General features: G+C 42.0%; 2 protein-coding genes across 16 annotated transcripts in view; one reads left to right on the forward strand and one right to left on the reverse strand.

Moving 5' to 3' along the window:
• Positions 1 to 6,239, forward strand: drc9 (dynein regulatory complex subunit 9). Of its 2 annotated transcripts, none has more exons than XM_029000119.1 (10): positions 1 to 230; positions 469 to 619; positions 724 to 911; positions 990 to 1,118; positions 2,281 to 2,362; positions 2,449 to 2,610; positions 2,690 to 2,764; positions 3,535 to 3,666; positions 3,852 to 3,953; positions 5,445 to 6,239. In XM_029000119.1, exons 1-10 carry the CDS (start codon positions 181 to 183, stop codon positions 5,550 to 5,552), a joined length of 1,179 nt encoding a protein of 392 aa, XP_028855952.1. In that variant the 5' UTR covers positions 1 to 180; the 3' UTR covers positions 5,553 to 6,239. The 2 variants fall into 2 exon arrangements, with proteins under 2 accessions (XP_028855952.1, XP_028855953.1); XM_029000120.1 differs by having other exon boundaries at positions 3 to 230; positions 420 to 619.
• The window catches only part of lrch3 (leucine-rich repeats and calponin homology (CH) domain containing 3), a 22,841-nt gene continuing 13,401 nt past the window's right edge, over positions 5,740 to 15,179 (reverse strand). The window contains exons 14-22 of one of the 14 annotated variants that reach the window (XM_029000106.1): positions 14,332 to 14,385; positions 13,932 to 14,012; positions 12,785 to 12,856; positions 12,541 to 12,574; positions 12,107 to 12,220; positions 11,523 to 11,623; positions 11,260 to 11,397; positions 11,098 to 11,175; positions 5,740 to 8,002 (exon numbers count right to left, since the gene is read on the reverse strand). In XM_029000106.1, the coding sequence (XP_028855939.1) occupies positions 7,850 to 8,002; positions 11,098 to 11,175; positions 11,260 to 11,397; positions 11,523 to 11,623; positions 12,107 to 12,220; positions 12,541 to 12,574; positions 12,785 to 12,856; positions 13,932 to 14,012; positions 14,332 to 14,385 (825 nt within the window). In that variant the 3' untranslated portion in view covers positions 5,740 to 7,849. Of the gene's footprint in view, positions 10,841 to 11,097; positions 11,176 to 11,259; positions 11,398 to 11,522; positions 11,624 to 12,106; positions 12,221 to 12,540; positions 12,575 to 12,784; positions 12,857 to 13,931; positions 14,013 to 14,331; positions 14,386 to 15,179 lie in introns of all 14 variants that reach the window. The other 13 variants (XM_029000105.1, XM_029000104.1, XM_029000107.1 and 10 more) reach the window with 13 other exon arrangements.

The following is a 15,179-nucleotide window of genomic DNA, read 5'->3' on the forward strand; positions in this document are numbered from 1 at the left end:
TTAACACAGTGGTTGGCCGGACAAGTGCCTGACGGGAAAAAAAAAACAAACAAACAAAAAAGCTAAATCAATTAACTATTTACATGTCTAAAGAAATCAAATTCATATGAAATACAATTACAACGTTTGTCTCATTAAAGTTGCTCGTTTGCACATGATGTTCCGGTCAAAAATATCACCATGGAAACCAACGTCAACTCTGCATGCAGACGTCGGAGGAGCGTGTATGGGTACTGTTTTGCGTTCTCATTTATTTAGCATTTTGACGCACATTAATAAATTCAGCAAATTTTGAAGTTACAACTTGACCAAGTCAAATTCTAATGTAGTTTAGAAGTTTTCCCTTCGCATTTTGAATGTGCTGGTGAATGTGTTATAATATAGAATTTTCTTTTTCTTTTTACACGATCCTTGTCTAGTCCCCCCAAAAGGTTAAATAATCATGTAGAACTTTACCACCCCCCGCAGCCTACAGAGTTCAGGCTGCAGGATGTCAGAGAAAATCTCTGGAGTGATGCTGCTCAACGTGTGCACTGTGCTGGAGGAGTGTGAAAATAAACTGGCCATCCTGGGCAACATCATGCCACATTATAACAAAGCCCACCCAGAAGCTGCTATAGTATGATTCACCAATTTTTTTGTTGGATTCATCTCTACCTTTCGCATGTAATCCCTGTGACCCTAAATCGTGTAATATTATACATAATATTGTATCTCGTTTAGGCTGAAGTTGGAGACGAGATGGAGCAGCTGAGGAAAGCTGAGCAGAATGTGAACGAAGCTCGTCTAACTGGCTGGTCTGACTTGAAGGAGGCTATACAGGAGCTGCAAAGATCCCATCAGGAGGTGACACACAGGGACGTGGCGAGCCCATGGTCATCTAAAAAGCTCACTAAATTTGAAAGAGACAGGTAACCAATCACATCATGCAATGATGGGTGAACTTTGCCTTGTTTCCAGAGAGCCATTAATATTTTTATTTGTCACAGGCAGTTTGTCGCAAAAGTGATCACAGATGTCTTGGTAGAACTAAGAGAGAAAGGTACATTTGAAAGTTTATTCCAGGCTGTGGAGGAAAAGAAGAAAAAGAAAGCCCAGCTTCAAGACATAATAAAAAGGTACCGATGGATTTTCTCCCACATATATTTACATTTTTTTACAGGATTTATCAGATGCCCTTATGCAGAGCGACTTCAGTAGTTACAGGGACAGTCCCCCTTGGAGCAACTTAGGGTTAAGTGCCTTGCTCAGGAACACAATGGTAGTAAGTGGGATTTGAACCTGGGTCTTCTGGTTCATAGGCGAGTGTGTTACCCACTAAGCTACTACCACCCAGTATATCCTGATCAGTCATAAAGCTTTGACTAATATTTGTTATGCCGCCAGAACAGCCCAGACCTGTAGAGGCATGGAGTCCACAGAACACATTAGTCATTTACAGGACATAAGTTCTGTAAGGAGCATGCTCCTTTATGGATATGACTTGTGTTTTTTAGCACATTAAAGTCAAAGTCAAAGTCAGCTTTTTGTCAATTCTGGCACATGTACAGGACATACAGAGAATTGAAATTGCGTTACTCTCAGACCCATGGTGCATACAAGTAACATTAAAATACAAACAGTAACATTAAATACAACAATAACATTAAATACAAGGGTATAAAAATAAGCATAATATTTAAAATTTAAAAACACAACATGCAAATAAGGGCACATGGTGGAGAGTGCAAACCACGTAAACAATGTGAACAATGTAAAGTCTTTGATAGCCTGACTGCAATCATCCAGCTGATGCTTGATTGGAATAAAACCTCAAGAATTTGAACAACTCAAACTGGTAGTGTTGCGGTGTCACAGGGGGAATTGTCCTACTGAAATAGTGTTTTCATGAAGGGGTGTACTTAGTCTGCAACAATGTCGTAAGTTAACATCCATATGAAAAAGCAGGACTGAATTTTTCCATTCCAAACATTGCCCAAAGCCATGTTGCCCTCCCTTAATAATACATCCTGGTTCCCTCAAATAGGCAATACAACCAGACATGCATGTGGTGTAAAAAGAAAAAGCAATCAATCAGAACAAACTGTGATGCACCATGTGTTCTGACAGCTTGCCCATCAATTTCACTTGAGGTGCCTAATATGTCCAACTCACTTTCGGGTGCCATGGTAACAAGATAATAAATGATATTCTTACCTGTCATAATGTTACGGCTGAATTGTGTATCGGATGAGAAACCGAATGACAGGTAATCATGCTACGTTGGCATGACTTCTGCAGGGACCAAGAGTGCAGTCAGGCTATCGAAGATTTGCAGAAACAGCTGGTGGACATCCGCAAAGAGGAAGCATGGGATCTGGCGGTAGGGATCCTTGCAGTGTGTGATTAATAACCAGATTAATAACCAAATGGATGCCTAGGTAATCCCCGTTGCTGAACACCTTTCAGAAACGTGACGAGATGATTGCTCATCTGAAGGACCAGCTACAGGAGGCGACGTTTAAGACGGGCCTGGAGAGAGAGTATGTTAAGAACAGCGTTGAACTACAGGTCTACCAGGCGCAGAAGCTCAATGCCCTCAGTCAGAAGGAGCTGCAGGATGAGATCTTGGTGTGTTCTGGTCCTGACATGAAATGTCCCATCTTGATTTCCGAAATACACACCAGCCCAATCATTTTTATCTCCATAGCTTTTGCTAAAGAAAATAGAGGAAGAGAAGTGTGTTCACAAGGAGACGGAGACCTTCCTGAAGAAGCACCAGGCTGTAAGTGAAATTGCAAGTCACACTGCTTTGTTACATGGAAGTATGTACATAACCCAGTACCAGTGGTTGGCCTAGAGGGTAAGGAAGCGTACCCATAATCGAATCCACAAATCCACAAACCATGAAGGTGCCACTGAGATACCAGGCACAACTCAGGGTTACGTGTCTTGGGCTGAGAGAAGTGGGGTTTGAATCTGTGACACTGGGTTCTTCTGGTTCATAGGTGAGTATGGTACCATGCCACTTATATTTCATTAATATCTCACATGTATTGTATTTTAGGTAACATTACAGAGTTAGACTGATGTGTCTTTCAGGCTTTTCTGGGGGAAAAATGGCAATTTGTTTGTAAGCTGTAAAAAGTGGAAAGTGAAGTAATTGTCATTGTGATGCATAGCAAGCACAGTGCACATAACGAATGGTGTCCTCTGCATTTAACCAATCACACTTAGTGAGCAGTGGGCAGCCATGAATGGTGCCCAGAGAGCAGTGTGTAGGGACGGTACTTTGCTCAGTGGCACCTTGTCGGTTTCGGATTTGAACCAGCAACCTTCTGATTACCTTCCTCTTCCAACCTTCTGTTTCCTTGCCCGCTAGGCCAACCACTGCCCTAAAAGTATCCAGACAGTATTTAAATTTTTACACTTGAATTAATGTAGTCTTGTGTGAATTTGATGTTAGTTAGCGAATATGTTTGGTAGTCCAAATTATCACATCAAAAAGTTTGGTCACCTTAATTTCTTTAACCCCTCCCCATGGTTTTCGCACAGAATCTGGAAGAAAAGCTGGAGTTTTGGATGCAGCGTTATGAAAGAGACACTGAGGAGAAAGAGAAAGAAATGGACACTCTGAGGAGCAGCAAAGCCAATAACCTCACAAAACTGCAGGACCTCGCAAAGAGAGTGTGTAGACTGCAAGTCAATCCATTTCATTGTTACTTATATTGAGGTTTGATGAAGTAACAATATAGCTGCATTATGGACAACTTAATTATGCATATTCTGGTGAAAATAGCAGACAATAGGTAACCATTAGTTAAAGTGCTTGTAATCACATCGCTGGTAAGAGACAGAACTCTGTTTCTCAGTGTGTTGAGTGTGAAAAGGTAATCATCGAGGACAGGATGAAGAAAGAAAATCTGCAAATGCAGCGAGAAAAAGAACTGCTGGAGCGGCAATCAGCCACCAAGGTTAGAATTCCACCTTGAACCTTAGCCACCATGAACACAGTAGTGGAAAATGTATCTCACTTATTATAATGACAGCGATTTACTCTCAGCACTGATTTATTAAATCACAATTTCATAATATAATATACATAAGTTAGGGATATTGTTATTTACATGAGTGCTTTTTCTATTTGCTCTGAATTGTAATTAAATTAGTAATATCAAAGGGAACTTTTACTTATCTATGAGAAGAAACACCATTTTCATTAATTTAATATTTATTACCCCCAAAATGTAGAAAATAACATCAATTAACCCAAAGTTGGGGGTGTGCTGGAGGAACTGGTGCATGATGATCGGTTCTATTATGTCTCTGAAGTAAGAACGTGCAGTGACTGAGCCATGTACAATAACCAAATCAGTTTTGGTGATGTCTGCCCAGACTGTTGCACTACCTCATCCAAAGAAACCCCTGGGGACCATGTTGACCTCAGCGTACCTCTCACCTCGGTTTCTCCAGCAACACGACACTCATAAGTGAATAGGACGGTAGACCACTGCTGCTTTGTCCAGGTCACATGGTCTTATTCACGGCGGTGTCTTGGTGTCAGTGGAGTCACATGCAACGGTCGTCTGGCATTCAAGCCAAAGCGGTGGAGTCTGTTGCGAATGGTTTGTCTGGTACCCTAGTACCCCCGCATCTCATAAACGGGCCTGCAGCTGTGTGGCAGTTGCATAACAATGTCTGACTACCTTAGGTACTGGTCATCATTGCGGTCTGTCACTCGTGGCTCATGAACTGTCAGTAGTTCTTGATCAAAGTCTGCTGATGACACTTTGCGACACACTAAGTTCACGAGCACCATATGACTGCCTGCCACTGACCCGAAGGTGACTCATTCGTTGGTTATCACATTCGCTTTACACACGAGAAGGCTTTGGTTCGAAACCGTGCAGAACAGTTTGTGGGCCAGTGGTGGCCTAGCAGTTAAGGAAGCGGATCTTTAGTCAGAAGGTTGCCAGTTCGAATCCTGATCCGCCAAGGTGCCACTGAGCAAAGAACCGCCCCCACACATGCTGCCCGGGCACCTGTCAAGGCTGCCCACTGCTCACCAAGGGTGATGGTTAAAAGCACATTTCACTGTGTGCACCGTGTGCTGTGCTGCAGTGTTTCACAATGACAATCACTCCACTTTCAAATGTCATGTGTTCATGGCTGTTTGAATGATGAACTTAGAATGACTTACTGACAATACCAGGTTTTTAGAGAAAGGTTCTCTTGGTATTGGCCCAATATAACCTGTACACAATGAGACCAACAGAATTGCCTCCCTATCCCAAAATTATCTGAAATGAAACAAACACCATGTATGACATCCACTCAGTCTCTCACAATATCAGTACCTTATTGTGAATAGTGTATCTTTACACAATTTTCATACATCACAATGTGAACCTTTTCCAAATCTACCACTGGTCAAATTCTTAAATGGAAACAATGCATTCACACAGATCCAGGCATGGTGGCGAGGAACAATGGTGCGGAAAGGACTCGGAGCATTGAAGAAGGCCAAGAAGCCCAAGGCCAAACCGGGCAAAAAGGACAGGAAGAAGAAGTGACTCTTATGGGACATGCTCAAAATATACATCTTAAATGTTGAAAGGAAAAAAGAAAAAAAAAAAAAAAACTCAATATTTCAGTGAGTCCTGTCAAATGCATAGTTTAAAATGCTATATTTTTTCCTAAATGAATACTAGTGAAGTGCTGAAACAAAGTAAAATACGCAATGTATAAACATACACAAAATTAAAATAAGAAACCTTTATTAATATATTTCAAATAACACCAAATATTCAAACATATTGTTCCTTAAACCCAATACAGTATGTGTGTTGAGGGACATTTGTTCAGAAAATGTTTTTTTTTTTTTTTTTTCAGGCTGTAAGAAGGTCCTCAGGTGTATGCAGTAATCCGTACATACTTGTAAACGTATGGAATGTATTTATTTACTGTACAGTCACGCAGGGGGCTTACCCTGCTGAAAAGGGTCACATGATTGTTGTTGGAGCACTGCCCAAGTCAAGATTTAAAAACCCCTCCAATTCTCTATACAAAATAGTAACAAATAATATTAACTTGATTTAACTTCCCTTTTTTAAAACACAGAAGTCTCTAAAAAGCAAGTTAAAACAATTTGTCTTTAGTTATTAAATGTCAGTTTCATTTTTTGCAGGGCCTTGCCATGTCATACCTAGCGCTGCGAGTAAAAAAAAAAAAAAAACAAAAAAAAAAAACAAAAAAAAAAACTAAAATAAATGGTACCCCTCCACCACCCAGTCTACTCAGCATCAGTCATGTGACCTTTGGATGCTGTAACTTTACAGACTAATACCATCCATCCTCTGGCTTGCGCATCTGCTGTATTTAATCAACAGTGAGTATTTACTGCCTTAGTGGAGCCTAGTGAAAGTGTGCCCTGTCGTGAGGAGGTCACACACGTGTCTAGATAAAGATCCAGTCTGGCAGATCCATCCTGGTTCAACAGCAGACCGCAGAGAGCACAAGCCATGCAGAAGTGGCGACAGCAACACAGAAGAAAGGAAAATAAAATCAGGCCATGTCTATCATGCGGCACTGACCCATTTCAAGACAACTAAAAATATTCTCACATACAGCAGTCACCAGAAAACAGACATGGCAAAAAAATAAAAAATAAAAAATACTTTAAATATAGTGTGTAGTTCCTCGACTTTTAAACAAGTTCCAATGTGTTTCAAGCATGCAAGGCTACATATTACACACAAGTAATAGCATCAATTAAAGATCATCTGTCAGTCTGGTTCTTATGTTTCAGTCCATACTGTTCGCGTCTGTGTAGTTACAGAGCAGCAACACAAATTTACAAAAGCCTTTGAAATAAAAAAAAGTAGCGTTTGTCTGGTCCTCTGGCCTTGTATTTAAGTCACAATGGTTTTTGGCCTCACTGAAGAATTACATATATTAAAATATTTATTATTTAAAAAAAATTACACAGGGTCAATTTCATTCTCAGCTCTGGAAATAAACAAGAGTGTTTTTTTCTAATACCAAATGTGTTTCCAGATCACGTTCTAAAACATCCCCAGTTTCTTTACATCCTCAGTCACATATTGGTAGTAGAGGTTGTACTGGCACTGAAATAGAGCCTCCATAAATACAAGTGTTCTACAGCTGTGTGAAATGCCACCTTATGGCCACACACATGTATTGCAACAAAAAACGACACGCTGAGGACAAAATTGACCATAAAAACTAACAACGGACCTTTTTCTGCCCATGGCAATCACGCCCATCTCTCTTTTACTCCCAATATTCTGGAAAAACATCCTCTGTGTCTAACAGTGTAGAAATGTTAATGTTTCTTTCGGACACTGGTCAGTCTAATAACACCAAAAACTCTCTGCTTAGTCTGCATATGCAGGAATCTGACAAAAACTCTTTATAAAATGTAATGTAGTAATAATAATAATAATAATTAAAAGTCACATTATAATCCTATTCATATAATAATGTGGTGCAAAATACGACACTCCCGAAGTGGGAGAGAACAAAGGAAAAGGAGAGTGACAAACATAAAAAAAAAAAAACATTCCTGTGTAGTGTTGTTTTGTTAGACAGCTGCAGATTGCCAGTCGGTCATCAGGTTTATAGTAGGTTCTTCACTCTTCACCTCACATTCACTCTCCTGCTCCCCAAAAAGCTTGGGCTTGGTGTCCTGATGGGTAGAACCGGCTTCTGTAAGGCCCCACAGGCCTTGTTGCCTGAACAGGAGAACAGGGTGGTGCTTCTGGAGCAGGAGAATCCTGAATGTGTGCGTCTGTGGGTATTTCTGTCGGTCCACTTGTCTGCCCATACATGTGTGCAGGGCGCATTGGGCTTACATGGCGAAAGGGGCTGCGGGGGTGCATGGGGCAGAGGCAGAGATGGGGGACTGTTTTGGAGGGGCCAGGTCCAGCAACGCACGCACGGTCCCAGCCACCTGCGGGAGCCCCCTCTCTTCCAGAATGTGGAGGGGGAGACACAACTGGGACTGTAGGTCAGACCCAGCACAGACACATACAGACAGGCAGATGGGGAGGAACAGATACATAGGAGAAAACAAGGGAGATGGGGAGGTGGAGAAATAAATAAAATCAGACACAAAAAAACACAACTTAAAATAATCCATGAAGCTGAATCAAATGAGAAATGCATGTCAAACTTAACTTAGACATAACTTAAGACACAAGATGAAAGGAGGTGGGTTAAAGAAACCATAACCATGACCTTGTAAAGAACCAGAAAGGGGGAAGGAAAAGAGAAAAGAAGAGGAAGAGGAAGGTTTGGAAGATGATACAGAATGACAAGTTTACATCTGAGGCACATCACACACAAATAATGTGACTATTGCTCGGGGCTGGCCACTTTATTACACACAATCCATCTTTTTGCTTTGTACAACTGAACCATTGTGGAGTGTTCTAGAACCATCCAAACCCTTCATTGGCTTCATCGTCTCTGAATCCAGAATTGCTTTCTGGTTGGATTTATTATTTTTTCTCTGTGAAGGAACCAGCAGTGAAAATGGCAGACTGTGCCTGAATGCCTTATCTAGTTCACTGATCGGTCACACAAAAAAACGATCTGGACAACAGTGGCCCTTTGGTTAGAAGCAGACGTTCTGACCAACAGAAAGGTCTATAGCCCATAACTGCACACCTTTAAACGGACATCGATAAGTGTTTCTAATAAAGTAGCCTGTGAGCGTCTGCTAAAATGATTAGCATTCAAACCGAGGGAGAGCAGAGAGACCACAGACAAGATCTTTCAGCTGATTTTATTGTGGGGCTCAGGAAGGGGAAAAACCATCAGCTAAACAGAACAATGGAGAGAGGCACTGAGATCCCCCCAAAAAAGCCCTAAAAACACCCCAGACCCATGCAAAAACACACCCTACCATTCAACCTTCAACCAACACACGTCAAGTTTTCTTCTAAACTCTCTACTCTTGTACAAAGTCTTAAGAGCTAAACGTGATGTAAAAAATCCCATCCTAGCAGAACATCGAAACCTTAGTGCCCAAACGTGGGGTGAGTCCTGCCCACTCCATAAATTGACTATCACATAATTCAGACACACACACACACACACACACATCCGACTGTGCATTGTTGAAAGCCTGAGAAGCTAAAAATCTTCAGTTCTTGCATTACACAATAAAAAAAAATACCATCAGACAGTCATTGTGCATATAGCCCAGGCCGTTATGCTCATGCTTGGGTGACCCACACTTTGGTATCAGAGGGCCTTACTTGGTACAACACTTTTAGCAAAATGGCGAGCACAGCTGACTGAGCGCATTCATATCAGACATTGTTTGCTCAGAAGACGCTATTGCCGTGATTTAAAAAAGAAAAGAATAAAACGGAAGTACTTGATACACAAGCACACATCACACACAATAAGGCACAAAAGGGGGGAGTTGGGGAAGGTACAGTACAGGAGAGTGGCTCCCAACCTGGGGGGCGCCAGAGATCACAGGGGGGTGCAGAATCGTATCTATGCTGAGGTTACAAAAATGATATTTGTAAACATTAAATATATAAAATCCCAGTAACACACCCAATAGGGTAATCAAAACTCAGTAGAATCTGTATGTTATATAGACTAGAGTTGTAAATCTTGTGAATCCTGTAAATCTTCCTACTCAATTTCTATCATTTCAGTCGGGCTCGGGTCGATCAGCAGACATGAACTTCCAGTCTATAGTATGGTCTATAGTGGCGTTACGGGGTGTGCACACAGGGCACCAAGCAGGCAGGGGGGCTTAAAAAAAAGTTGGGAACCACTGGTATAGGATATTTAAAAAATTGACACCAATTACACAAAAGATTAACACTGAGACAGTGCCATGCATATCCCATAAAAACAAAGGTGGCACAGAAGTGTCCAAAAGAAGCCCTCCATTTAAGGCTGTGAGTGTCAGACTCACTGTTGTGCTTTCCCTTGAGGTCTGCTGCCTGTCAATCAAATCAGTACCATAGGAATAGGTTGCTATGGAAATGGGGTTAGGAGGGAGCCATTCACCAGGGGAAGTTTAACACGAGAACGGATGTTTGCATGTGAGCTTATATAAGGTGTTTGTGCAACTAAAAAGGAGATTTCTTTTCATGATGCTTCACACTAATTCTGCCAAAATACAAAGAAATAAGTCTAAGCCTGAGGAGGGGGGAGGTATTCATAAAATAAACAATTTGAATCTCCTTGAGCTCTAAAAAGAGCAACACATTTAAAACATGATGTAAAGTAATAATAGCTACTACAAAAGTAGCAAACCTGCTAGGCTAGCCCTAACTAAATGTTTTTGGTGTGTGTCACTTTGAAAAAAAAATGATCATCATGGATGCACTTTGGGCTTATTGTTGCCTGACTGGAATTTTGCTAACGCAAGAAAACCTCAAGACAATAATGAACAAATAACTAAGCTCAATTGATTAAGTGAATCTTCTGTGCTCTTTGTGCTCTGTTACGTGTGCTGGCCATCAGAATACAAATTCTGCAGAAGTGAGAAGCAAAGTAAGACTGCGGCTTAATGCGATCAACGTGCAGCCCTTTCGTGATGAGACGGCAACCGTGCGAGTCGCTCACGGTGACAAGACCAGAAGCGCGCCGGTCCAGCGGGGGGGTCAGTGGTTCATAAACCAGGCAGCAGATGGCAGTAAAGAATGCAGAGCAGGGACATGATGGAGAGATAGAAGAGGGCAAAGCCCGCCAGCTGAGCCGGAGGAGAGGCCAGGAGGGGAGGAGCTAATGTGAGCAGTGAATCCACTGTCCTGAACACGCAGATGCCCCCCCCTTCCAAAACCTCTCCAACCGAGCACAAACTCTCCTGACCAACACAAGAAAGACAGGGAAGGGACAGGGAGAATATGAGGATGGGAGAAAAGATGAGGGAAGGCGGAGTAAAGAGAAAAAACAGTTTAAGAGACAAGTGTCATGGATGGACAAAATAAAAATGGATGAGGGGAGAGAGAAAGAGCCTCTGTTAGTACATTTACAAAGTCTTCAGTTCAGCGAGCAGGGTTTAAGAGTTTAGACAGGGTGTACACAGATCTCACACACACTCTACTACACTCCTAGACGTACCTGTGGGACCCCAATTCTCCGACACGCTTCTAGGAAGTTCTCCACGTTCCGTCGACATTTTGCCATGGTCAGTTTGGGCTACAGGAAGATGGTGAGCGATAAGGGGAACGAACATTTCTATAGAAATCTGCTGCATGAATACGAAGAAACATGCAAACTCACCACAGCAGGTGAGGGCACGTGGATGCTGGGTACAGATCTGGGGCGCACGTGATTGGCCAGGTGGCACAGCACGACCCCGTCTGTCAGCGCAGCTCCCAGGTCGCTGGGCAAGGACACTTTCAGCCGTGACTCAATGCTCTGCAACACAGAAAACAGGTCTGTTACAAAGACAACAAAGGCATTTTTAACATTAAATCTGATAACCATTGCTCTGAGAATAGTGTCTCTCTCACACACACACACACACACACACACACACACACCTTGCGCAGCTGGTCCACCAACTCTGCCTCTTCTCCCATAAGACCATGGCATGTCGTGGCTGAGATTTCTTCCTGATCTGACCGAGGGGCTGCAGATTCTGCTGTATATACAAAGAAATAGATAATAAAAGCAAAGGATTGTTATGGTGCTTGTACTTAAATACTAGTTAAATATTACAGCAAAGGGGTTAAAATATATAAACTTGTAAATATCAGTTTATGGCAGTAGAATTGTGTAATTATAGGAACAACATTAAAGACGACAAGATTTTGTGAAAATACACATTTTTCATTAAAACAACAAAAAGACAAAACAGTGAATCCCATTCCAACATGCCAAGGAAAATAGTCATAATCAAACCATTGTTGGTATAATCATGCAGCTCTACTGTGATTAACCAGAAAGGGAAAGCGTTTACATGATGAGAAAGATTATCATCAGCAGTCTACTGTGCTACCTGCACAAAGCCAACCACAGCAAGCTGGACACTGCCACAGGCAGAACGTCAGAAGCCAACCCAGCTATGTAAGGCTCCCAACTGCATGCTTAGGAGGTCTGCTCAGGTCATGACCCCATGACGTACCTCTCTTTTTCTCTTCCCTCTGGCTGAGGCGATATAGGAAGCTGTCTGGCCGTGGGGTGGGACCACGGCAGGAGGGCTGTGCAACATGGCCGGGGTAAGAGGGTGATTGGAGGGCTGCAGGCGAGAGAGGATGTGGGCCAAACGTGTAGGGATGGGTGGTGAATGGCCGAGTATTGAGAGTGAATGCAGGGTGAGTAATGGAAGGTGAACGAGGACAGCAGCTGTGTGTGTGTGTGTGTGTGTGTGTGTGTGTGTGTGTGTGTGTGTGTGTGTAAAACCTCACAAGAAAGGCATGTGGAACCAGGACAACATAGCCTAGAGGAATGCAAAACGCTTGACTCCATCCTACATCTCTGGAGGACTTATTGTGGCTGACTGCATACAAAATTCAACTGAATTATATAGCACAAGAGGGCAGGTTGTAAGATGCTTACCTGCTGATGAGAGAGTAGACCGGTCTTCTCCTTGCTGAGAGAACACAGTAATGATTCAAGTTAGGAGGGGGCATATTTAAGTGCAAAGTAAAACAATCGGTATTTAGACTGACAAACATTCATTCTTTTCAAACCACATAGAGCAAATGGAAATACATTGGTGGCTTAAAACAAAAACACAAAAGCAGTCAAACGTGCACCACTGAACACAGGACCCACACCAGCCGCTTTCTACGTGCCATACCTGCAGCAGACAGGAGGGGGTGGTATCTGTGGCACGAGACACACACCCGTCCATGGACATCCCAGACAGAGACTACAAGCAGCAGCAAGGGAACAATTGCAGAGCACCAAGCCAAACAAAGAACGAGAAAAACAAAGGAAATAAATGAAACAAAAGAAATAAAATTAAGACAGTTGGAATTGGGATGGGATTAAAATAAATAAAGGAGGAAATAGAGAGAGAAAGGGGAACAGTTTCAGAGCAGGAACTCCAAATTATTTTTTTCTCAGCATGCAGCACAAACACATGGATTGAGATGACTACTCTTTATGTCTGAATAATATCTACAAGAAAGTTTAATAGTGAGAATTATTATACAAATATAATAATGCACATTACACAATGTGCATGGGGCATGTTCGCTAATATCACAAGTTTCACCTTCAGAATCCTTAATTTCTTAATGTATCTTAAAGAGTTGTGTAGCAGAGAACAAGTTTGTGATACATGTTAAATGTTCCCTGTGTACAAGGTGTATTAGCAGAAAGGAGGAGACGTACAACGTACTGACGAGGAGGTTCAAATGGTCCAGGATAAGGATGTGGTTTGAAAGAGCCCTCAATAATGCCTTCATGCTAAATAGTTAGTTACACATAACTAATTAGATACAGATATCTATTAAACAGTCATTTCTTCTTTGCGTGGTGTCATTACACCAGGGATGGGCAAACTTCTAAGCTCAGGTGCCACATTGACTCAGACGTGCCGGGCCAGCACCAAATGCATACATATCAGACAGACAAATGTAAAAAAGGCATTAGTGTTACATTCACTTTTAGTGTGAACCGTGTTGCTCATCAGCCTTCACTTCTGAACTAAGAAAGAAAAATAAATGAGCAGGTTCAGATGTCTGTTACATGGGGGTTAAACCCTGTTTAATGTAGGTGGGCAGCGAGGCCGGATGAAAAAGACCAACGGGCCGGATGTGGCCAGCGGGCCGTAGGTTGCCTACCCCTGTATTACACTTAAGTGGTGTGATATTACAGAACATGCCCCATAGGCTGCAAGTTATACAGCAAAGTGAAATCCAGTCCCTATATGAGTGCTTTTTGTTTTGATTTAAGTGGATTACTGCATGCTGCTTCAAGTTTGTATGTAAACCGTTCACCTGCTTGTGAGTGCCTGGCCTCCTCTTTATTGTGTTGGTGTCAGTGTCTATCTCAAACACCATGAGGGGCTGGTACTCACTCTGACAGAAGAGGGTCAGGCAGAGAGACAGAGCAAGAAAGTGAGACGGGGATAAAAGAGGCTAGATAGAGCTGAACAGCAGGAACTGCAAAGCACAGGATGTTAGGTTAGCACTGAGTTGCTGGGAAGGGAAGCACAAAATTAAAGCACTGCTTTAAACAACCCATGACGTTAAAAAAAAAAAAAAAAAAAAAAGAACTCTTGCCATTTCTTGCTAAGAGACCCAAGACCTAATACAAGTTCAAAAGTAAAGTGAAAATGTGGTGACTGGTAGGGTAACTGGGGAAATGGTGGGGAATGGGAAGGGGCCTCACTCTTACCATGAAGAGGGCGGTGTCATCCGTATGAGTGGAACGTCGGGAAGGGTACACAGTCTGGCAGGGGGTGGGAGAGAGAATGTGAAGTTACAAACACACATGCCACTTTATTAGGCACAGACTATGGCCCAGCGGTTATGTAGATCTGACCACAGGCTGGTTGCTGGTGCTCTCTACCCAGTAGGAACTCCAATTGTCGTAACACAAACTACAATGTTGGATATAGAATTAAACATAGACAATGGCTCCAAAAGATTACAAATAACTGGCCAGCAGGTCATAAAATAATTCCTGATGAATAGAGCAATGTGTGGCTGCCAGACTGTGCATACAAGCAGGTGGGATACAGTCTATGACTACTAGGGATGTAATGATATTGAATATATAGAATAATACCCTTTTTATATAATCATGTTATAATGTATATATTAATTATTATTACAGCTATTACATTATAAATTGTAAGAGTTTATTTGTAGTTCTCTTTTAAACCGCAAACTATTTTCCTGGTGCATCTAATACCAAAAATGTGATTCCCTATTACCATTATCTCCAAGTGATATGTTAAATATCATAGCATGGATCTTACATCATGGTGTTATCATCACATCCCTATTCATTATATCACAGACCATGTCTAGGTGAAAGGTCATGGTGCATTCAAACACACATACACAAAGAGGGAAAGGGAAGAGTATGAAATGGCATTTGAAAGTATGCCTGACATTATGGGAAACAATGACAAAGAGGGGAATTTAAGTAAATTAGAAGATCAAGGCGATACCTGATAAAATGGGAAGAACACCTGCTCTACCAGTTACCCTAACAATTTGTTTCACAGAACAAAATAA

The sequence above is a fragment of the Denticeps clupeoides genome, chromosome 13, assembly GCF_900700375.1.
Source record: "Denticeps clupeoides chromosome 13, fDenClu1.1, whole genome shotgun sequence".
In the NCBI taxonomy this organism is placed as follows: Eukaryota; Metazoa; Chordata; class Actinopteri; order Clupeiformes; family Denticipitidae; genus Denticeps; species Denticeps clupeoides.